Source organism: Urocitellus parryii, chromosome X, assembly GCF_045843805.1.
Source record: "Urocitellus parryii isolate mUroPar1 chromosome X, mUroPar1.hap1, whole genome shotgun sequence".
Classification (NCBI taxonomy): domain Eukaryota; kingdom Metazoa; phylum Chordata; class Mammalia; order Rodentia; family Sciuridae; genus Urocitellus; species Urocitellus parryii.
Window position 1 is genome coordinate 79,402,677 of NC_135547.1, and position 23,808 is coordinate 79,426,484.

General features: G+C 35.7%; 1 protein-coding gene across 1 annotated transcript in view; it reads right to left on the minus strand.

Moving 5' to 3' along the window:
- Positions 1 to 23,808, minus strand: part of Zdhhc15 (zDHHC palmitoyltransferase 15) — a 90,680-nt gene that overhangs the window by 27,168 nt on the left and 39,704 nt on the right. Inside the window, exons 4-8 of the mRNA XM_026405591.1 lie at positions 18,299 to 18,419; positions 8,472 to 8,541; positions 6,502 to 6,534; positions 5,644 to 5,764; positions 1,589 to 1,721 (exon numbers count right to left, since the gene is read on the minus strand). Of these exons, the coding sequence (XP_026261376.1) occupies positions 1,589 to 1,721; positions 5,644 to 5,764; positions 6,502 to 6,534; positions 8,472 to 8,541; positions 18,299 to 18,419 (478 nt within the window). The remainder of the gene's footprint in view (positions 1 to 1,588; positions 1,722 to 5,643; positions 5,765 to 6,501; positions 6,535 to 8,471; positions 8,542 to 18,298; positions 18,420 to 23,808) is intronic.

The following is a 23,808-nucleotide window of genomic DNA, read 5'->3' on the forward strand; positions in this document are numbered from 1 at the left end:
GGCAACAACAGCCAAATGGTTTCCATCTGTAGAGCTGGGACCAAAGTAATGACACATAAAGAGATGATAATGACATTGATTTGGTTTTGAAACATTTCAGAAATGAAGATGTTCACACTGAAGCCTGCAATGTAAGAAACTGAGTTTTACTCCAGTAAAATGCCAATGGGTGAACTATAATCACCTCAAAGACCATGAGGAATTGGACCACGTTAGTGCACATTATTTTTAGACACACATTTATCCCATTAAGCAAACACTTTCACTGTGGGACTCTGGCTGCATCTGACCACTTCCCATTTGTGCTTTATTTTCAGACCCTGTTATCATGAAGCTTTTAGTACTTTTCTACTCTGTAGCTGATCTCTAAGCCAAATGTGCTAATCTACCACCCTAGCAACTAAGTGCTACATATATATTTGATTTAGAAAATGAAGCAAATACTTTCTTGGCTGTTAGTATTATTAGCAAATGTATTCCCAAATTGCAATAGCTTTTGCACCAAACTTTCCTCAAGTTTATTCTAATTAAACATTCAACTCTTAATCACTTTCTCCTTACTTCTTGTGTACTGATTTGTAGAAATTTTAAACATTTTTTACCATTACTAAAATAACAACAACAAAAAAATTACACTGGAATCCATCAGAAATAAAATACTCAATAACAAGCAAGGTTTATTTCTTACACTTCTTTTCTTTTTTGGGAGGATACTGGGGATTGAATTCAGGGGCTCTCAACGACTGAGACAAATCCCCAGCCCCATTTTGTATTTTATTTAGAGACAGTGTATCCCTGAGTTGCTTAGTGCCTTGCTTTGGCTGAGGCTGGCTTTGAACTCGCAATCTTCCTGCCTCAGCCTCTGGAGCTGCTGGGATTATAGGCGTGTGCCACCACACCCAGCACCTTACACTTATTTTCTAGAGACTAACTTGTTCAACATGTTTCTTGTTCCCATGCTCCCTGTTCCCATGCTACCTACACAGTTCCTTAATAACTACAGATATTCAGTTATTTGATTCTTTTTCAAGACTTTGAATTCACTCTGAAGGCTCTGTGTTGGGATGTACTCAATAAATTAGATACTTCTATCTTTACTGACATTCATTTCCTCCTTTTAACATTTTCTTCTGTACTGATTCTTTCCTTCATTTCCTCATGTGAACACATTTTTTAAGTCCTCTTGAGTTGTAAATCTGGGGAGCTATTACCCAATACACACTCTAAAGAGCAATAGCCATTTTTTGTTTTGTGTAGGGTTTTATCTACTAATGCTCTCTTTAGTCTATAAGCTTCATTCACTATGGTTCTCCAGTTTGGTAAAATGTATTTTCATCTGTCTCAGATTGGAGTCAAAGAGATGTCACTATAGCTAAAATGTTTCATTGGAAGTTTTTCTTTTCCTCAGGGAAAAAAAAAACAGATCAATCTGATAAACTCTAATATGTTTGGGGGGGGGTATTTTTTTTTTTTTTTTTGGCAGTACTAGGGATTGAACCCAGGGCCTCACACATTCTAGGCAAGTGGTCTACCACTGAGCTACATTCCCAGCCCAATGTTTTTTCCTAGTCTTAATATTCAGTCTTACCTAAGGTAGTTTTGTTTCTGCTGACAAGCCAACAATGGTAACCAAAGAGAATCACAAGGCTGACAAAAAACATGCAGGCCACAAAGAGGAGAAAAAGGACATGGAACTTAGAGCGAACACTGGGCAATTCCCCCTAGAAAAGAAATAATAAACAAAAAAAAGATTAAAATGGGAAAGCTTGGCTACCTGTTCTACAAAGGTTATAGTTTTCTGCATGTATAAAATATCTAGGTACAATTTTTAAAAATAGATTCTGTAAAATTTTTTTACAAAATTGCTCTCTGTTGATGATTATACCTTATTAAAGATATGCTCTTAGTCTACAAAGCCTAGAATAGATCATTGCTTAAGTGCACTTCAGTGTAAAATAGAGTATATAATGTACCAGTTAGAAAAGGGTAATGTGAAAAGGGAATATTTGGAGCATAATTGGCATAAAGGTCATATTTCATTTAGTTTGAGAAATATGAATTGTTGGTTAGAGGTGATTTTGATGTCATAGGGTCCATCCTTTTATTTCAAGGTGGGCTATTCTAGAATTCTTTATATGTCATGTTTCCTTGGACATATGGCTATTGAAAATGTCATAGTGATGAATGTAGGAAGTTAAAACACATACATAGAATTTTAAAATGTCCTACCTATAAGTCATGACCTGATTTTAAAGCTGCTGCACATTTTATATGGTTGTTTTTTATAGCTGAAGTGGAATGTGTTGGTATATTAGATCCTGTGGAACAGCTGTTTAGACAGTACAAATCAAGAAGGATTTTACTGGCAATGTAAAAGTAGGTGGCTAAAGATTTTTATAGTTATCTGGGACATCTTATTTTCCATGTGGCACCAATTTTTCTTTAAACATGTAATTCTAGACCAGAATGAATGTTCTAAAGTTCTGTAGCATGCATATCATATAACATTTTGTCTTCTGAAGAGAACTTTATAAAACATTTTTAATTTGGAGTGAGCAGTTGGAGGAATACTATTGCTTATTTCCTCCTTTCCCATGCTGGTCATTATTCTGGCAAGATGAAACAATTTGAAATATTTCAAAATACTTTCCAGTAATAGTTAAAAGTGTGTGTGTGTGTGTGTGTGTGTGTGTGTTTGTGTTTTCTGGTACTGAGGATTGAACCCAGGGGTGCTTTACCACTAGTCCTTTTTATTTTGAGACAGGCTTTTACTGTTTATTTTATTTTTATTTTGAGACAGGGTCTCATTAAGTTGTTGAGGCTTACCTCAAGCTTGTGACCTACTGTGTTGTGAATCTACTGCATTATCCCTTGATAGAGTTCTTAATATTAAGCTTTTAATTTTTTTTAGTTTGAAGAAGGTTACAGCCCTATGCTCAAAAATACCTTCTCAGAAGACAACCAAGCTAAATTGCTTAAAGCAATGATCACTAGAGGCAATTCAGAGGAATATTGGTAGAATGATGCTACTATCATGTTTCTAAAATAATTTATAGCCTCTGTGAGGAGATTCATGGCCCAGTGTGGGAGGTATGTGTTACTACTTTTGCATAAGGCAAGGATCAATCTCCTATCAAAGTAGCTGTTGTTTAAGTTAATATTGAGAGGAGAGAGAAATTCTGACGGTCTTTGAATCCTTTATTCCAAAGGAGCTAAAGCTTTTCCATACCAGAACCATAATGGGCAATAGGACATGGTATAGTATATAAGATCATTGGGCTTAGGATCAGACTTAGGTTCAATTCTCACTTTGAAATTTACAAGCTAGTTGATCTTTGGCATGTCACTTAACTACTATGATCCTCATTCTTATCACCTTTGAATGAAACTAATAATTCCTGCTTTGCCTACTTCTCAGGATTGTGCTGAGGATCAGATGAAATAAAGGAAGTGCTTCAAAAACCACAACGTATCATATAAATAGAAGTTGCTGTTCTTAGAAATACAGCTTGTCTCCTTGATAAATGGCTTTTAAAATATATGGCAGTGTTTACTTTTTATTTTAAAGAGAGATTTGATTTAAACTGAGAAAACCATCCTCAAACCACACTAAGGTGCTTTTTGGCTGGAAAGATTGCAAGGAATCATTTTCTTGAACTGTCAATGCCCTTTTCATTATGAGGGCAAGCAGAGACAGGTTTCCTTGCCTCACATATGTCAGGCACAAGCTAGGATATCATGGAGAAAAAATGAGGGAATAGGAAAAGGACAAGGGTATGTTCAGCCCTGGTATTGCTTGTGAATGCGGCCATGTTTCTGGTGATTAATTCATATCCAATTATCATCTTGCAAGAGTACAAAAAAAGCATGCAGCACCTAGCTGGCATTGTGGTATTTGATTATTGGCTGGCTAGGAGGGCTAAAGGCAAAATATGTGAAATGCAATCTTGTTTACTTTGTTATGAGGGTAAAGGGTGGTTTTTAAACAGTCGCCTACTGTGTTAAGTACCAAGAAAGGTCTGTAGTGAAGATCAAGGCTGACACTTTCCCTGTTGATTGGATGCAGCAGATTTTCTTCACATTTAGAGTAGTAGCTCAGTGTGTGGATAGAATGCCAAATAGGTCATGGAAACCTGAGCAATAGAAAATAAATCTTGTGCTGTGCAAAGGGGTGAAAGAGATGTTAAGATGTATAGCATGGTGAAACATTTCCTATTTGGGGAAAATGTATGAGATAAAACTTCGTTATTTATGCTAATAGTTTGAGTCTTTGAATTGCAGATTTTGATATCTATCATATAATTCCCTATTCTTAATGTTATTAAATATTTGAATCGATTAAGCAAGTTGAAGGGGAATGGAAAGCATATATCACTATAATTTTGTACACTATATTTTCTAGACTACTAGGAATCAAAACACTGATTTATAATTTAAATATTCTCAGCAATTTACCTTCTCACTGCCTTGTCTTTCTTGTTTGCTCCAGTTTATTATAATTTATATTCTGACCACAGAATTCATGTTCTTTCCCACAGCTTTACCTCTCTAGCTAATGTGCTTGTGCAGTTCCTAAAGTAATAAATATTTGCTCTGCCACATTTGTCTTTTGCTATTCAGGATAAGTTTGGACAACCCTCATCATGGATATCTTAGTAACTATACTGGAGTTGTATGGAGGAGAGTTCTTCTGGAGTCCACTGGCATGAAATTTAAAAATAACGTATTTCACTGTACTTCTGCCAGACCCTATAAACATATGTACAGGGTCTGTACCTATGACTGATATCTTCAACTAGGAGAAAGATAAAAGCAAGGTTTTTGAGATTTCATTGTAATTATTAGAATTATATTTTGAAAGGCAAAACACTTTCAACATCTGTTTCATTTGATCTTGGCAATGAGCCAGTAAGGCAAGTAATGAAAACAGTATTACATCTCAGTTCTCCTAATTTCCAACCCAGGGTTTATCATAAGTTAAAGAAAGACTTTCCTGTTCATTTGGTCACATGAGAAGGTTATGTCAGTGTATCTCTCTATATGGTAGGAATTTTGCAAGTCTCCTTTGACCTAATTTCATGTTCAAAGGGGAGTGCTTTGTTAGTCTTTGTTTTTTTTTTTTTTTTAGAAACCAGAGATTTGAATTAGTTCCAACATTTTTCAAAAATATAACTTGTAGGAAGGAGGTTTTAAAAACTCAATTGGGGCTGAGGATGTGGCTCAAGTGGTAATGCGCAGGGCACTGGGTTCGATCCTCAGCACCATATAAAAATAAAATAAAGATGTTGTGTCCACTGAAAACTAAAAAAAAAAAAACCAAATATTAAAAATTCTCTCTCTTTCTCTCAAAAAAAAACTCAATTGCAGAAGTACATTTTAAAGAATTGGTAGGACTCAAGAGGTTAGGTAACTGAGGGCCTTAGCAAGATTGTCATATGCAAACAGAAACTTGTTTAACTAGAATCTTTAAACAGCAACCGCTGGTCTCAGAGTATATAACATGAAAACTTTGTTTTTAGTGGCTTCCCCCTTTGGTTTCTTCAGTATTAGCTATTTCAAAATGTAAAATGTTATAGGACAAATAATGTCACAGACTGAAGTGTATGTTTGTCTGTGGGGGACCCTTCAGAATTTGTAACTTACTCTCCAATACTTGATGAAATAGCTGAAGACGGTTGTAGCAATGTACAGGCAGTAGAGAACAGAATAAGCTAAGAACTGAAGAAAGAATTTGTAGTTGGAAAATCCAATGCAGTTATTAACCCTAAAAAAAGAGAAAAACTAATTTGAAATCAGGACCTATTGATTGAAAACACACTGACATATAAGTGGACTAAGCAATGGAAGCATGTTACTCCTACTGTCTCATTATGTGTCATGTAAAACCCAACAGAGATAAAAGTCCCTTAATAGGAACAGACTAGAAAAACAAGTTCACATCTCACTTGTTTCTCCTTTCATTTACAGGCACAGAAACATCTAATAGTTCTGGACTAGTTCCTGACACACCGGAGCAAACCTGGATCTTGGTTGCTAAAAAACTATTAAAGTCTTAGCAGCTACATTTGGTAGAGTTGTGGCTTGTTCTTTTTTGTAATCAGGTGATTTCACTGGTTCTCTAGATCTGATGTACAAAATTTAACGAATTGCTGAATTTAACAATCTACATTATTTCAAACATCAAGCAAGCTAGAAACAAAAATAAATTGTGTTATCTTACAAGAGGAAAAATATTGTGCTATATTTCATTACTATGCTCAGTTGCTAAAGTTAATGGGCAGGAGACCATTAGCTTTGTGACCCCAGGAACTCTCTACTATACCTTTGGTGGTATGGTTATTCTTGCTCTAAAATTTTACCCCTCCCCTGTCCCCCACATAAATACAAAGTCCAGTGAATTATGGTGACAGAAAAAGGCATGTTACAACTATGCTTAGGTAAGTGAGCACATTGAACAACTTTGACCCTTTTAGAGGAGAGAAATGAATCAAAGGGACATACCAAGGGCAGTGATGGTCCATTTTTAAAACACACCTACAAAGGGGAGAAAATACAATGTGATAAGTGAGGCTATGGAAATGAAGCAACATCTCAATATTGAACTCAAGGTTTCACCAGTATTTTTACATAGATCCAGTATACCTGTTCCCAGATCTCCATTACAGCAACTGCAAAACCATTGTATCTGTTATTCCTAGGATGAGATGATCATAACAAATACTTTATAGGATTATGCTGGCAGCAAGTTACACACTTAAAAGTCCAACCTTTAAAAGGGATTGGAATCTCCAGGATATTGATACAACAGAAAAGGTTCAAGGCATCCCCTCTAGTTTTGTTCAATACTCAGTTTAATAAAAGCACAGGAAAAAAAAACCCCATATGGCTGTAGTCTGTGTTTGAATCAAAACTAAGAGAAATATGAATGGCAAAACCATCCAAGAAGAGGGGATGGGGTTGTGGCTCAGTGGTTGAGCTCTTGCCTAGCATGCATGAGGTACTGGATTCGATCCCTGGCACCACATAAAAGTAAAAACAAATAAAATAATGGTATTGTGTACATCTACAACTAAAAAAAATTTAAAAAGGTATACAAGAAGAAAGGCATGAAGATTACATATATTAACATAAAATGGTTTTACAAAGATAGGACTTATTTTTGTTGATTAAAAAAGAAGCAGAGTAGTTTAATGCAATAAATACACTTCTTGTAATCTTGTATTGTATGGCACACAAGAGCCTACCAAGGCTCCTGAGGTAGAAATAGGAACATGACATATAGAGTCATCTGAGTTTTCTTTTCAAAGAAGCCCAAAGCTGGAACAATTTGAGCCACAAATTAAATAAATACAGTAGTACTGGGTCATAGCACAAAATAGAAAAATGAATATTCATGCCTCCATATTGAGATAAATAAATGATTGACTAAATAAGTAAATGGGAGAGAAAATGCACACTTCCCATACTGAAGAATCCCAAATAATTTATACAGACACTCCATCTTCAAAAAGTAGGAGGGGCTGAAGTTGTGGCTCAGTGGTAAAGTGCTTACCTAGCACATATTAGGACCTGGGTTCGATTCTCAGCACCACATAAAATAAATATAAATAAATAAAATAAAGTTATTGAAAAAAAGAAGAGGGAGTATAACTTCCCATTCCTGTAGTTGGGCAGTGCATAGTAACTTCCTTTTGAAGAGTACAGTAGAGGGAGGGGGTGGAGAGTAATTTTACAAACACTACTTGAGGCAGATGATAAAGATTAGCATTGCTGTGATAAGTCATGTTTATTTGTACCCTTGATATGATGTAATCAGAATGGCACTTTACTTCTATGGTCTTCCTCCCCAAATCACATTACCCAAGTCTAAGGATCACGAGGAAAGATAAAAAAAAAAACTCATCTGAGGAACATTCTACAAAATACCTAACCATTAATCCTGAAAACTGTCATGATCATCAACAAGTAAAGTCTGAGAAATTGTCACAGCTTAGAAGAGCTAAGGAGACATAACTACAAAATATGATGTGTTATTCTGGATGGGATCTTAGAACAGATAAAGGGCATTAGGGAAAAATTGAGGATCTCTAAACAAAGGATAGCCTGTAGTTAAAAATAATGTAGCAATACTAGTTCACTAATTGTAACAAATGTATCATACTAATAGAAGGTTTTAATAATAGAGGAAAGTGGGTGTTGGGCATATGAGAACTATCTTCATAATAAATCCATAAATCTAAAGCTGTTCTAAAATAAAAAGATTATTTTTAAAATGTGATTATATTTCTCTTTCTATCTTTAGAGTAGTTTGAATCATCATCATTCCTGTGAGAGTGTTTGGCATGTACTCATTATGACTGAAAGGAAATGCTCTTATCTAGGCATGGTTGCATGTTAGGATCAGTCATTTTGTTGTCTAGGCAACCATCAGTAGCCAAGCTCAGCCCAGGGGGAATATTACTGTCACTTACATGGCACAGACAGAGCAGTGATGGCAGCGGTCTGGCTTGATCAGATGGCACCGGTCACAGAATCGTACAGCTATAGGAAAAATAAGGCGGTTAGCATTTCTTAGGGCTCACTGTAAGACTTCATATCTTATTAGTCTACCCGGATGGCTTGTTATACACTACCCACAGATGGTCACACTCATCTCAAGTTGCCAAGCAAAAGTCAATCATATAGAAGAATTGTGCTATGTATTTCTTTTCTTATTAAGTCAGTCTTGAAAGCACCTTTCAGGAGAATAAGGGAAAAGGCTTCATATTTAGATATCAGACCATAAGATTTCATATTATCAAACAAACTACTATCAACTATTTGAGGGATCTGGAGAAATAATTTAGTCTCTATTTATTGAAACTCTCCTATCTGGAAATAAGGATTCACAATTTAATTCCTGTCTCAAGAGGCTAAATTTCATAAATGCATAAAACTACAAAATGGTAAACTTAGAATAACAATGTATGCTAGACCCTGGGTTCAATCCCCAACACTGCAAACAAAACAAGACAATTTGGAAAATAGAAGAGAATTTTTCAACAATTTCAATTGACCATTTCACAGATAAAAAAGTAAAGTCTTGGTCCTTATCAAGTGATTTGCTCAAGGCCACATAGCAAGTAAGTGGCAGGACTGTTACCTGTACAGTTTTTCTGATTACTTCATTCAGGTTTCTATTCGCCCTGTAGGTCTGATATAAAAATCCCTCCTGCCCATTTGTTCCTCCCTTTCTCCTTTCTTTCATTCCATCCTCTTGGATTAAAGCTATTTTCCTTTTCTTCTATTTTTTTCATGTTCATTGATAGAGTATGCCTGTGTATAATGTAATTATATTAAGTATAAAAACTAAATAATTTAAGCTAATATAATAATTCCACTTACAGTGTATATTAAGCACACATAACTGTTTCAACACAATAGGCCACTAATTCAAAAGATTCCTGTGTTCATTCCTATTGATAAAGAGTATATGACAAAAGATAGAGGTATTATTAAGTCAAGAATGAAAGGAGAGAGGCTTTCATGTTTGGATCCTTTAGCACATTTTTAAAGATACTGTCAATGCCATAGACTGATCTACCATCATCTCTCCTGGAATAGTTCTGATCCATGAGGAGATACAATAGACTACAAAAGAATTACCTGAATTTTGTAATTTGTACAGATAGAAATCTAGGGAACATGTGTGGGAATAGATACTGAAGATCTGAAATAATGGTGGAAGGAATATAAAGTTAGATCTAGACAAAAGTATTGATTCAGGCCCACTGAGCAGATTTTGCATTAATGTTGCAGCTCAAGGAGTTTGGCTGGTTGATTGGCTGAAACATGGAACAAAATGTGGCACACAGTGAATGAATTTGAAATGCCATACCTGCCTTGGTTTAATGTAGAGGAAGGGATTCAAAGGTTTAAGGAAATTGGAATGTTAGGAGGAATTTGTCATTTAATACCTACTCACTCACACTAAGAGGGTCTATAAGACATACCATTTACCAATACTGTGAGAAATAAATTTATGAGGGGAATCTAAGAATGCTTTAAAAGCTTTTTTTAAATACCTTTGTTTATTCATTTATTTATTTATATTTATGTGGTGCTGAGGATCAAACCCAGTGCCTCACACATGCTAGGAAAACCGCTCCACCAACTGAGCTACAACCCCAGCCCTTGAAGAGCTTTTTGACTGCTCTTGTCTCTATGTCAGTTCTCGCTGTAGTCACTAAACTGGGAAACCTAATGCGATGGAAGTAATTGGATCATGTGGTGGCACTCAGCCACAAAAAGCAAGGTGGATGCAGCTATGGTTATGGTCATCAGAGTCAAAATAGCAATTAGAATAGTCTGAACTCATGCAGATTTATGGCTTTGGCTAATGAATCATGGTGTTTCTAGAAGTGAAATAGGTAGAAAGCCTACTAAATTCTTACTTGAGCTATATAAGCAAAAATGTTCTAGATTGAGTGAACAAAACTCTTTTTTGAATCATTAAAAAAAAAGTAGTCATGGCTTGAGCCAGCTCACAGACTCAGAGGCCCTTGAATAAAGGAGAGATTGTATTCCTGTGAGGAAAGACACTAGAATATTACCAACACTACTAAAATTTTATACTGTTCAACTTTCCACTATTCTTCATCAAAGGTACCTTTGGCCTTTTACCAAGGCAGCTGTGCATTAGGAAAAAAGAAATAAAAGCATCATTCCAGGGGGCTACTGGACACTGGCTTTGAAGTGACACTAACTCCATAAGACCCAAAATGTTATTGTGGTTCACCAGTCAGAGTTGGAACTTACAGAGGTCAGGTGACCAACAAAGTTTTAGCTCAGGTCTGATTCACAGCAGGGACAGTGGTACCCAAATGCCTCCTGTGGATATTTCTCCAGTTTCTAGAATGTATAATTGGAGTAGACATGTTTAGTAGCTGACAGAATCTCCACATTGATTCTCTGAGTTGTATAGTGAGGGTTATCATGGTAGGGAAAGGCCAAGTAGCAGCCAGTAGACTTGCCTCTACCTAGAAAAATGGTAAGACAAAGTAATACTGTGTTCCTGGAGGGATTGCAGTGGTTGGTGCCATCATCAAGGACTTGAAGGATGTTGGGTGATTACTCTTACTACATATCATTCAATTTACCTATTTGGCCTATGCAGAAGACATGTATTGTGAGGAATTATGATAAGTTATTGTAACCTTAATCATATGGAGACCCTAATTGTCAGATATGGCTTCATTGCTTGAGGGTACCGGGTATGCTGCTATTGATTTGGCAGGTTCCTTTATCTCTATCCCTGTCTATTAGATCCACTAGAGGCAGTCTGCTTTCTGCCTGGCAAAGCATCTTTACTTTCCTACCCTGAGGGCATATCAACTCCCCAGTGATATGTTATAATTCAGTTTGCTGGGATCTTGATCACCTTTATCTTCCACAAGATATCACATTGGTCCATTACATTGATGACATTATGCTGATCTGACCCAGTGAGCAAGAAGTAGCAACTATTCTAGACTTATTGGTAAGACATTTGTATCCATTGGGTGAGATAATAAATCCAATGAAAATTCAGGAACATTTTACCTCAGTGAAATTTCTAGGGGGTATAATGATGTGTGGCATGTTGACATACCCCTTCTATGGTGAAGGGTAAGTTGTTGCACCTGGCCCCTCCTACAACAAAAGAAGAGGCACAGTGCCAAGTAGGCCTTTCTTTTTGGATTTTGAAGATAACAAATACCTCATTCAGGTTTGGTACTCTAGCCCATTTACTGAGTGACCTGAACAACTGCTAATTTTGAGTGGGTCTCAGATATAAGAGCAGGCTCTACAACAGGTCCAGGCTACTGTGTAAATGCTTTGCTGCTTGGGCCACATGATCCAGCAGATAAAATTATGCTTGAAGTATCAATGAAAGATAGGGATGCTGTTTACAGCATTTGGTAGAGCCCTATAGGTGAAATTTTAGTGCAGACCCTTAGTATTTTGGAGCAAAACCCTACCATTCTCCACAGATAGCTATTCTTTTTTGAAAAATATTATTGACCTGTTCCTGGGGCTTAGTAGAGATAAAATCCTTACCCATGGGTCACCAAGTTACCATGTGACATGAGTTGTTCATCATGAACTGGGTGTTATCTGATTCACCAAGCTATAAAGTTGGGTATGCAGAGCAATACTCCACATTCAAACTAAAGTGGTATATATATGACCAGGCCTGAATAGGCCCTGAAGGCATACGTAAGTAACATGAAGAAGTAGTCCAAATATCTGTAGCCCCTATTCCTGCTATATGACCTTCTGTCTCCCAGCTTGCATGGTCTCATGGGAAGTTTCCTACCATTAGCTGACAGAGGAAGAGAAGCTCATATCTGACACACAGAGGGTTCTATGATATGCAGACACTACTTGAAAGTAGACAGCTAAAGTACTACAGTCCCCTTCTGGGATATACCTGAAAGACAATAGAGAAGAAAAATCCTTCCAGTGGGCAGAACTTTAAGCAGTACACTTTTATTTGCTTGGAAGGAGAAATGGCCAGGCACATGAGGATATATCAATTCTTGGTCCTTTGCCACTGGTTTGGATGGATGATTGGAGACTTGGAAAGAATAAAACTTGAAAATTGGTGACAAGGAGATCTGGAAAAGAGTTATGTAAACAGACCTCTCTGAATGTAAAAACATTATAAAGATGTTTGTGTCTCATGTGAATGCTCACTAAAAGTTGATTTCATGTGTCAGTCTTAACTTGCTGCTATAACAAAATACCACAGCCTGAATAGTTTCTGAACAACAAATTTATTTCTCACAGTTCTGAAGGCCAAGAAATCCAGATTTAGTACTGGTGAGGGAGGGCCCGTTTCACAGATAGCACCAACTTGCTATTTATTCACATGGTGAAAGGGCAAGACAGCTCTCTGGGCCTTTTTATTAGGGCATTAATCCCATTAATGAGTTCTTCACCCTCATGATCTTGTCACTTTCCCATGGCTACACCTCCTATTACCATCCACATTTAAGTTTTCAATGTATGAAGGGGTGGGGGCTCACAATCATTTATATCATAGCACCACAACAGAGAAGGATTTTAATAACCAAACACATATGATGACTTGTTCTGTGGATACCAGTCAGTCTCTTTCCACAATCACCCCATTAATGCCCAATGGTCTCATGGACAACATGGCTATGGTGGCAGAGATGGAGATTATTCATGGGTTCAGAAACATGGCCTTTTATTCATCAAAACCAACCTGGCTTTGGCTACTGCTGAATGTCCAATCTGCCAGCAGCAGAGAACAAAATTGAACCTCTAATATGACACCATTACCCATGATTATCAGCCATGTACTTGGTGTCAGGTTGATTATATTAGAATGCTTCAATCATAGATGGGGAAGCATTTGTTTTTATTGGAACAGAAAGTCTAGATAAAGATTTGGTTTTTCTACATGCAATATTTCTGCCAAAACTAACACTGTGAACTTACAGAGTGCCTTGTCCATTATCATGTATTCCACACAGCAATGGTGTTGATCAAGGAACTCACTTCACAGCAAGACAAATAAAGCAATGTGTCCATGCTCATCAAATGTACTGGTCTTACCATGTGTATCACTATTCTGAAGTAGCTGGTTTGACAGAATAGTGGAATGGTCTTCTGAAGGGTCAGTTACAGAGCCAATGAGGTGGCAATACTTTGTGGGACTAGGACAAAGTTATTCAAAAGGCTACATATGATCTGAATAAACATCCAATATATGATACTGTTTTTTTTTCTGATAGACAGTATCAATGTATCCAGGAATTAAGGGTGGAAATGGGAATGGCACCATTCATTATTATTTGGGGGGTGGGACCAGGGATTGAACTCAGGGGCACTTGACCACTGAGCCCCATCCCCAGCCCTATTTTGTATTGTGTTTAGAGACAAGGTCTCACTGAGTTGCTTAGTGCCTCGCTTTTGCTGAGGCTGTCTTTGAACTTGTGATCCTCCTGCCTCAGCCTCCCAAGCCATTTGGATTACAGGAGTGCACCACTGTGCCCAGCTGTACCATTCATGATTACCCTCTGTTACCCACTAACAAAATATTTATTTCTTGTTCCTGTGACTTTTTACTTTGCTAGTCTAGAGGTCTTAGGTAAAAAGGGAGGAATGCTTCCACCAGGAGACAACAATGATTCTGTTGAACTGCAAGTTAAGACTGACACCTATTCATTTGGAGACTCTCATGTCTCTAAATCAAGAAGGTAGCTGCAATATTGGCTAGGAAAATTGATCCTAACTACTTAGGAGAAATTAGACTACTACTCCACAATAGAGCTAAGGAAGAAGCTACCTTAGGACATTTCTTAGTACTCCTATGTCCTGTGATTAGAAGAATAGAAAATGATAACAAACCTAATTTAGATAGGACTACTTATGGACTAGACTCCTCAGGAATGAAGGTTTGAGTCATCCCACCAGGTGAAGAACTATGATCAGCTGAGGTACTTGCTGAAGGTAAGGGAGTACAAAATGGCTAGTGGAAAAAAGTAGTTATTAATGCAAGCTATGACCATGTGACCAGTTACAGAAATGAGGACTATAATTGTCATAAGTATTCCTTCCTTATTTTGTTATGAATATCTATCTGTGTGTATCTCAAATATCTTTCCTTTCTTCCTTCCCGTATTTGCTTATCATATAACATAAAATGTATTGACTTGACATCATAGTATTTGAGTATTGTTAATTTTATATCATAATATTGAAGTTACAAGGAGAAAAGTAAACACCACTGAAGGACTTTTACCTCATCTTATAGGGAAGGGTTTAGTTTGTTTTTGGTTGTACACAGGATAGTTGTAACATGTTGGGCAGAATTATTGTCTTAGGTTTTTTTTCTTTTGTGGTGCCGAGAACCAGACTAGAGCTGACCTGCCTGGTAGGTGAGCACTCTCCACTGAGCTACACCCACAGCCCTTGTTGTTTTTATTTAGAGATTAAGTATGGCTTAAGGAGATGTGTATGTATGCCAAGTTAGTAAGAGGTGATGATTCATTTTATGTGTCAACTGAGTCATGGGGTACTCAGATATTTGGTTAAATATTATTTCTGGGCATCTATGTGAGAGTATTTCTAGGTAAGATTAACATTTGAATCAGTAGACTAAAGTAGATTGTCATCCCAAATGTGGGTGGGGCTTATCCAATTCCTTATGGACAAGAATAGAATAAATATATAGAGGAAGGGAGAATTTGCTTTCTCTCTGCCTGACTGCATGAGATGGGTCATCATTTTTCCTGACCCCAGATTGGAATATCAGTACTCCTGGTTCTTCTGCTTTCAGATGGCAGACCTCAGGGCTTCTCAGCTTCCATGATTGTAGAAGCCAATTTCACACATATACATACACAAATATACTCACCACACATTTTACTGATTCTGTTTTTCTGGAGAACTCTGACAGATACACATGGTTAGTTCCTTTTTATCATTCATATCTCAGCTCAATAAGCACTTCTTCAGAAAATCCTTTCCTATTACTCTATCATAGAGACTACAAACAAATGCCTTAGGGATCTAGGGAATTTTGAGTAGTAAATGAAGCAGCCTGTTGGGGATTGTGCAGAATCTGAGAATTCATGTTCTTTCCAAAGAGGACTGCCACTACTCAGATCCAGCTAATTTTTGCCATGTTGGAAGGCAAATTATTGCCATACTGTGTTAGTTTCAAGAGAAGCCAGAAACCTGGATTTTTAAGTAGAAATATTCTAATCATTAAAAACTAGCAACAAATGCAAAGTTTTAAAAGTCACTTTAGATAGACAACAAAAATGTGGTTGGTATACATAATGGGATATTATTTAGCCACAAAAAAAAATGAACTCTTGTTATTTATTTATTTTTATTTTTTTATTTATTTTTTATTTTTTTATTTTTATTTTATTTTTATTTTATTTTTGAACTCTTGTTATTTGTAGCAACATAGATAGAAGTAGAGGTCATTATGTCCAGTGAAATATGTTAGGCACAGAAAGACAAATACTACATGTTCTTATATGCTCAAATTTCAAAAGTTGATTTTATGGGCTGGGGTTGTGGCTCAGTGGTAGAGTGCTCGCATAGCATGCTTGAGGCACTTAGTTTGATCCTCAGCACCACATAAATGTAGAATAATGATATTGTGCCCACTTAAAACTAAAAAAATATTTTTTAAAAAGTTGATTTTACAGTAGAGGATATAAAAGTGCTCAATAGAAACCAGGAAAAGTAGTAGGCAAGGATATAGAGGGAAGTTAGATAATAGGTACCAAAATATAATTTCAAAGGAAAAATAAGTTCTAATGTTCTACAACATAGTAGGGTGACCATACTGAAAACAATTTATTATTTAATTTGTAAAGAGCTAGAAGAGAGGGGCTGGGGTTGTGGCTCAGCGGTAGAGCGCTCGCCTAGCATGTGCAAGGCCCTGGGTTCAATGCTTAGCACAACATATAAATAAATAAATTAAAAAAGTATTGTGTCCAAGTACAACTAAAAAATAAATTTAAAAAAATTTTTTAAAAAGAGCTAGAATAGAGGAGTTCGAAGGTTCCCAACACAATAAAATGTCAAACTTCAAAGAGAAAATTACTAATTATCCTGATTTGATATTACACATTGTATACATGTATCAAATATTACACTATATCTCATAAATATGTAAAATTATTTTATGTTAATAAAAACACAGAGATAAAACAAACTATATCTCTGAGCCCAACTCACCCCATATGCATCTAGTTTGTATCCTCTGCACTATTATATTATTTTGTTGGCTACTGCCTAAAATTATATAATTTTCTGTTTCTCTCTTCATTAGAATTTAAACACCACAAGAAACTTTGTGACTCTATGTTCAGCTGTGTATTCCCAATGTTTAGAATAGTGGTCATACACATTGGTTACTTTTTAAAAATTAGTATTATGGAAGATTTCAAATATACACTAAAAGTAGAGACACTAGTATAATAAACCCCAGGTACCATATCCAACTTCAACAATTATCAACCCTTGTGCCATTTTTGTTTAATATGTTTCTTCCACTGGCTTTTTACTTGAGCATTTTAAGTAAATACTAGACATTGTGTCACTTCCAGCCAAAACTATTTCAGTAAGCATTAAGACTTTAAAAAATCATAACTGTTGAATTACTACTCTAACAAAATTAACAATAAGTCCTTAATGTTATCTTAAGTCCTTAGTATGCAGACCAAATTAAAATTTCCCCAATTGTCATACGGTGTCTTAGTAAACATTTGTTGAATAAATAAAAGATGAGGGAATGAACATAATTGCCTTACAGTATACTTTTCTAAGGCTTGAAACATAATCTCCCATATTAGAAATATTAGAATGGTTTGGCCAGAGAAGTCTTGTATTCAAAATTTTAAAGGTGGAGAACTGGTTCAACAAGTACTGTTCTAGTCATACCAATAAAATCTAAGAGTATAATTCCATAGAGAATATTTACCCAAATAAAATGAAGATATCTCTTTGCACAGATACTTGACCCATACTAGTTAAGTACTGGAAACAACCCAGATGTGTATCAATCAGTGAATGGTTAAACTATGATACACAATGTAAATAAAAGGAATAAAGTATGCAAAATATGAATGAATCTAAAAAATATGCTGAATAAAAGAAGCCAAACACAATTGTACATACTATATGATTCCAATTTATAAAATTCTAGAGCAGAAGAAACTAATCTATAGTAGAAAACTATCAGAATAGTGGTTGTCTGTGGGTCAGGGATTGACTGGGAAGGGGCAATGACAACTTTCTGGGGTGGTGGTAATGTTGATAGGGGTTTTAGTTGTATGGTTGTGTTTACTTTTCAAGAAAAACTGAATTGTACACTTAAGATTTTTACATGTTTTGTATGCTAATTTTGCTAAAAAATAATGTTAAATTATTTAGGTGGGTGTGTATTGATGCATGGTATTTACTTTGAAATGTATCAGAAAAATAAGATGGTTTGGTGGAAGATGCTAAAGGAATGGATATATGGACAGATGTGTCCATACATATGCAATATAAGCAATATAGTAAAATGTTAGTGGTAGATTATAGTTTTGGTGTTGCAGGTGTTTACAATTCTCCCAACTTTGATATGTTTTAAAATTTTTATAATAAAATGTTGAGAAAAAATTCCATAGTGGCTTTCAGAAGATGAAAGAGACAATGGGCTAGGTTGACAACATACATCACTTAATGTTTCTGAGAACTTCGCTGAACTTCCTCTCTTGCTGACATTGAATACACTGACCTCCACTCCCGGTTCTTGTGTAAACTGGTAGCTTCTTGGCCATATCAATAAGCATTTGCTTCTGGACCTCAGGTCTCTCTTCATTTTCATAGCGCTCCTTGTCTGTATAGGACAAGTGGAACTGGAAGCAGAAGTGATAGGCAAGACTTTATTTTACAATGTTTGCAGAAAGGATTTAAAACAATAACTATGTAAATGAAAATATCTGTTACCTATCCTTGAAGATCAGGTACCAATTTTGCTTATAACCTGGATACTTATCTCTGTTATATTATCTGACTTTTATCTCAATTTTCATAATTCTATGATTTGTAGTACTGTTGTATAAATACAGTAAAACTTAGATAAAGTATCTTGTCCAAGGTTGAACTCATTCAGCTCAGCTCATCAGACTCCAAGACTTGCACATTGTTCACTCCATTATACCATAATATGATGTTGCAAAGCAGGTTTGTAACAAATTGCTTCCTAGAACCCGTTGAAGGTTAACCATGTTTATTAGGTTGCAAATGTTTTTTTCAGGTGACACTGATAACAGTCTTGGAGAAGCTGGATGAGACCGTGACATTATCTGCCTATTCTAGTCTTAAAGTAGTAGAAATTTGAGTATTTCAAGTATGTATTTGAGAAGTTTTTTGATACAGACCTTGTTGTCATATTATGCAAAGATACTTCACTAATCTTGCAAACAATATGCTAACAATTTCCCAAAGTAATACAGATCTGAAAGCTTTCTTTTGTCTGGGCCAAAGGGTAGACAAAGGTGAAAAAGGGAATTTCTGGGTTTAAGCCTCAATGCTGCTCCTGAATATAAACTCAATTTGGAAAATCAGACACTCTTACTTTTTCTTCATCTGTAAATTCAAAAGATCAGTGCAGATATGCTGGATAAAAATAAGAAATTGAAAGTCTTACTTAAAGTCTAATTTTTAGATCATTTAAAAATATTAAAACATCAATCTTTTAACCCTTCTAATTGGTATCTAATATAGTATCTTATGCAACTTTATTTTATCTTTTTAAAAATGTTTTTTAATTGTGGATAGACCTTTATTTTATTTATTTACTTGTAGTACTGAGAATCAAACCCAGTGCCTCACTCACACCAGGCAAGTGCGCTACCACTGAGTCATAGCCTCAGCCCCTTAATTTTATTGTATTACTGTTTTGTTGCTGTGCTGGAGATCAAACCCAGGGCCTTGTGCATGCTAGGCAAGTGCTAGGCTATTTAAGCTAAATATATGCCTATAGTGTATAATGACTCAGCAATTCCACTCTTAATTATATAACCAAGAGAAATAAGTGTGTGTGTACATGTGTATATGCGTGTGCATACATATAAAACACATATATGTATACGAAAGATGTGTACAGGGATGTTCAGTTTTGTTCATAATAGAAAAAATGGTAACAATTCAAATGTCCTTCAGTAAGTGAACAGATGAACCAATTAGGATAAAAGGGAATAATCTACTTTAAGAATCATATGTAGTGGTATGTTTTATGGTATAATGTCATTCTGAAGCAAAGTGAGAATTAAGCACCCTGTTCAATATATGTGGAAATGTGTAGGAGCATTTTGGGATGTTACAATAAATGTGGTATACTATAGGCACTTAATATTTAGCCCAGGACGCTAAGGATTCTGCAATGAACTGTACCAAAAGGCTATAAATCTATGTTACAAAGTAGTGATTAAATGTTGTAAATGAATATAAAAACATCTGGTTATTTTATTTCTTAGTAGAACAATTATCTTGATCAACACAAAGGTATGAGTTCTTTAAAAATTATTTTTTACTTTTGATAATTAAAAGCAGCACCTTGGGGCAGCACTTTAGTTTTTGAGATGTTCTTACAAATGTAACTTTCTTATGGTACACTGCATATACCTGAAAGGTGAATACAGGGTTGTTTCTATTTGTATGTGAGAAATAACTTGTGGTCATTCAAGAGGTCAGCTTTGGTTTAGAATGTCAGGCATGGATGCCTTATTTCAGGAACTAACCAAGCCTTGTTGAGTATCAGAATGCAATGAGCCAATGAATGCATTTGGGTAGGACAAATGATGATAGACTGGGATGTATGTTGCATTAGAGAAATTAATATTGTGGAACTCTCCATTCTCTTAACAAATTAAAAATGATAAAAGATGTAGTTTTAAATGTTAGACATTTGTGGTGCTTGACTAAATCCTGTCATTATCTGTCATGATTTAGATATGAGGTGTCCCCCATAAGCTCATGTGTGAGACAATGCAGGAAAATTTAGAGGTGAAATTATGAGAGCCTTAACCTAATTGATGAATTAATCCCCTGATAGGAATTATTAACTGGGTAATTACTGAAGGCAGATAGGAGGAGGTGGGTCATTGGGGCTGTGCATTTGGGGTATATATTTTGTCCCTGATAAGTCAAGTTTAGTCTCTCTCTGCTTTCTGGTGCCATGTTCTGAGCTGCTTTCTTCTAACACAGCCTTCTGCCTTGATGCTCTGCCTCACTTTGGGCCCAGTGCAATGGAGTTGGTCATCTATAGACTGAGACCTCTGAAACTATGAGCACCAAATGAACGTTTCCTCCTCTAAAATAGTTTCTGTTAAGTACTTTGGCCACAAAATGAAAAAAACTGACTAGAACATCTCACCCAGTTTAGGCTTATAAAATTGCTAACCATTCAGGTTGCAAGTGTTTTTTTCAGTTGACACTGATGACAGTCTTGGAGAAGCTGGATGAGACTGTGGATGGCCTACAAGCTTCATAAATAATATGAAGGGGAAAATTATTTTTATTGAGCTTAAATTCACATAACTTAAATTTCATTTTAAAGGATGCATTTACAGTGTACAATTCAGTGATATTTAGTACATTTACAATGTTGTGCAACCATCATCATTATCTAGTTCCAGGACATTCTCACCACCCCAAAAGGAAATACCTTACTCATTAAGCAGTGCCCATTCCCATCTATCCCTAGACTTGCCAACCAGTAATCTACTTTCTGTCTCCGTGGATTTTCCTTTTTATGGGGGGGGCAGTACTGGGAATTGAAACCAGGGACTTGTGCATGCAAGGCAAGCACTCTACCAACTGAGGTATACCCTTAGCTCTGGGTTTGCCTTTCTAGATATTTCATATAGATATGATCAAAACTGTGTGGCCATTGGTGTCTTGTGTCTTTCAATTAGCATAATATTTTCAAGGTTCATCCATTTCATCCATGTTATACTACATATCAATACTGAGTTTCTTTTTATGACTGAATAATATTCCTTTACATGGGCATACTGTACTTAATTTATCCATTTTTCTGTTGACGGACTGTTAAGTTGTTTCCATCATTTAGCTATGGTGACTAGTGCTACAATGAACAGTTAAGCATAAGTATTTATTTGAACACTTGTTTTCAAATATTTTGAGTATATATCTAGGAGTGGAATTTCTAGGTCACATGGTAACTCTACATTTAACTTCATGAAGAACTGGACAGCTATTTGCTATACTAGCACTATCATTTTATATCTCTAGTATCAGTTTAGGAGGATTCTGATTTCCTGACATCTTCACCAATTCTTGTTATTTTTCATTTATTCTTTCACTCAGTTTTGACCTTCCTAGTGGTTATGAGGTAGTATCTCATCATGGTCTTGATTTCTATCTCTCTAAATAACTAAGGTATTAAATAATTTTTCATGTGCTTATTAGACATTTGTATATATTCTTTGGAGAAATGTCTGTTCAAGTCTCTTCTCCAGTTTTAAATTAGGTTGTTTATCTTTTGCTGTTGAGTTATAAGAATTATTTATATGTTATGAAAACTTGATACATCATATGTATAAATTGCAAATATTTTCTACCATTCTTTGTGTGATCTTTTCATTTTCTTGATAGTGTTGCTTGATGTTCAAAAGTTTTAGTTTTGGTAATATCAAATGTATTTATTTATTTTTGTTGTTTGTGCTTCTGTTGTCACATCTAAGAATCCATTGCCAAATCCAAGGTTATGAAGATTTCCTCCTAAGTTTTTAAAATATTTTTATTAGTTGTTGATGGACCTTTATTTTATTTACTTAATTTTTTTATATGTGGTGCTGAGAATCGAACCCAGTGCCTCACACATGCTAGGGAAGTGTTCTACCACTAAGCCACAACTCCAGTTCCCCACCCCTAAGTTTTATTCTAGGAATTTTGTAGGTTTCGGTCTTCTATTTAGGTCTGGTCCATTTTTATTGTAATAAAATATATATAACAAAATTTAACTATTGAAACCGTTTCTAGGTATACAGCTCAGTGGTATTAAGTATATTCCCATTGTTGTGCCACTATCACCACCACCTCCAGAACTTTTATTAATGACCCAAAGTAAAATTTTATACTCATTAATTAACTCCCCATTCCCCACCCTGTATTTTTTATATGTTATTGTTGATAGTAGGCATTCTAATGGTTATGAGGTAGCATCTCATTGGTTTTTGCTCTTCATTTTCTGGTTAAGATATAAAATTAGACTATTTAAGATACTTATCCTTTTTAAATGTGTTTACAATTTTATTGAATCCCATGGGTTTTTTTCATTTTCATTCATCTTTGTTATGGTCTAGATATTAGGTGTACCCTAAAAGCCCATGTGTGAGACAATGTAAGAAGGTTTAGAGGAGAAATGATTGGGTTATGAGAGCCTTAACTCAATCAGTGAATGAATCCCCTGATTAGGATTAACTGAGTGGTAACAGTAGGCTGGCAGGGTGTGGCTGGAGGAGGTGGGTCCCTGGAGGCATGCCTCTGGGGTATATATTTTGTCCTTGGTGAAAGGAACTTTCTCTGCTTCTTGATCATCTCCTGAGCCACTTTCCTCCACCATACTTTTCGGCCATGATGTTCTACCTTACCTCAAGCCCCAAGGAATAGAGTCAGTCATCTATGGACTGTGACCTCTGAAACTATCCCCAAAATAAATGTTTCCTCCCTTAAAATTATTCTTGTCAGGTCTTTTGGTCACAGCAGCAAAAAAAGAGCTGACTAAAACAATCTTGATGAATTTTCTGATTTTCCTGTGATTTCTTACATGATCCATTGTGTTTAATTTCCACATATATGTGAATTTACAGTTTTCCTTGTCTTATTCATTCTAATTTAATTCCATTGTAGTCAGAGAAGATACTTTATATGAGTTCAGTCTTGTAAATTTACTGAGATTTCTATTGTGGCCTAATGTGTGGTCTATAATGGAAAATGCACTTAGGAAGAATGTGTATTCTGCCATTTTGAAGTGGGTATGTTACATGTAGCTGGTTTACAGTGTTGTTCAAATCTTTCATCTCCTTATTGATCTTCTGTCTAGTTCTTTTATCCACTATTGAAAATATGGTGTTGAATTCTCTATTATTGTATGACTTTATATTTTTTCCATTAAATCTGTTAGCTTTTGCTTTTTATACTTTGGGGTTCTCTTATTGATAACTTTCACATATTTTTGATAAAGTGATCCTTTTTTCAATATAGAATGTCTTTGTC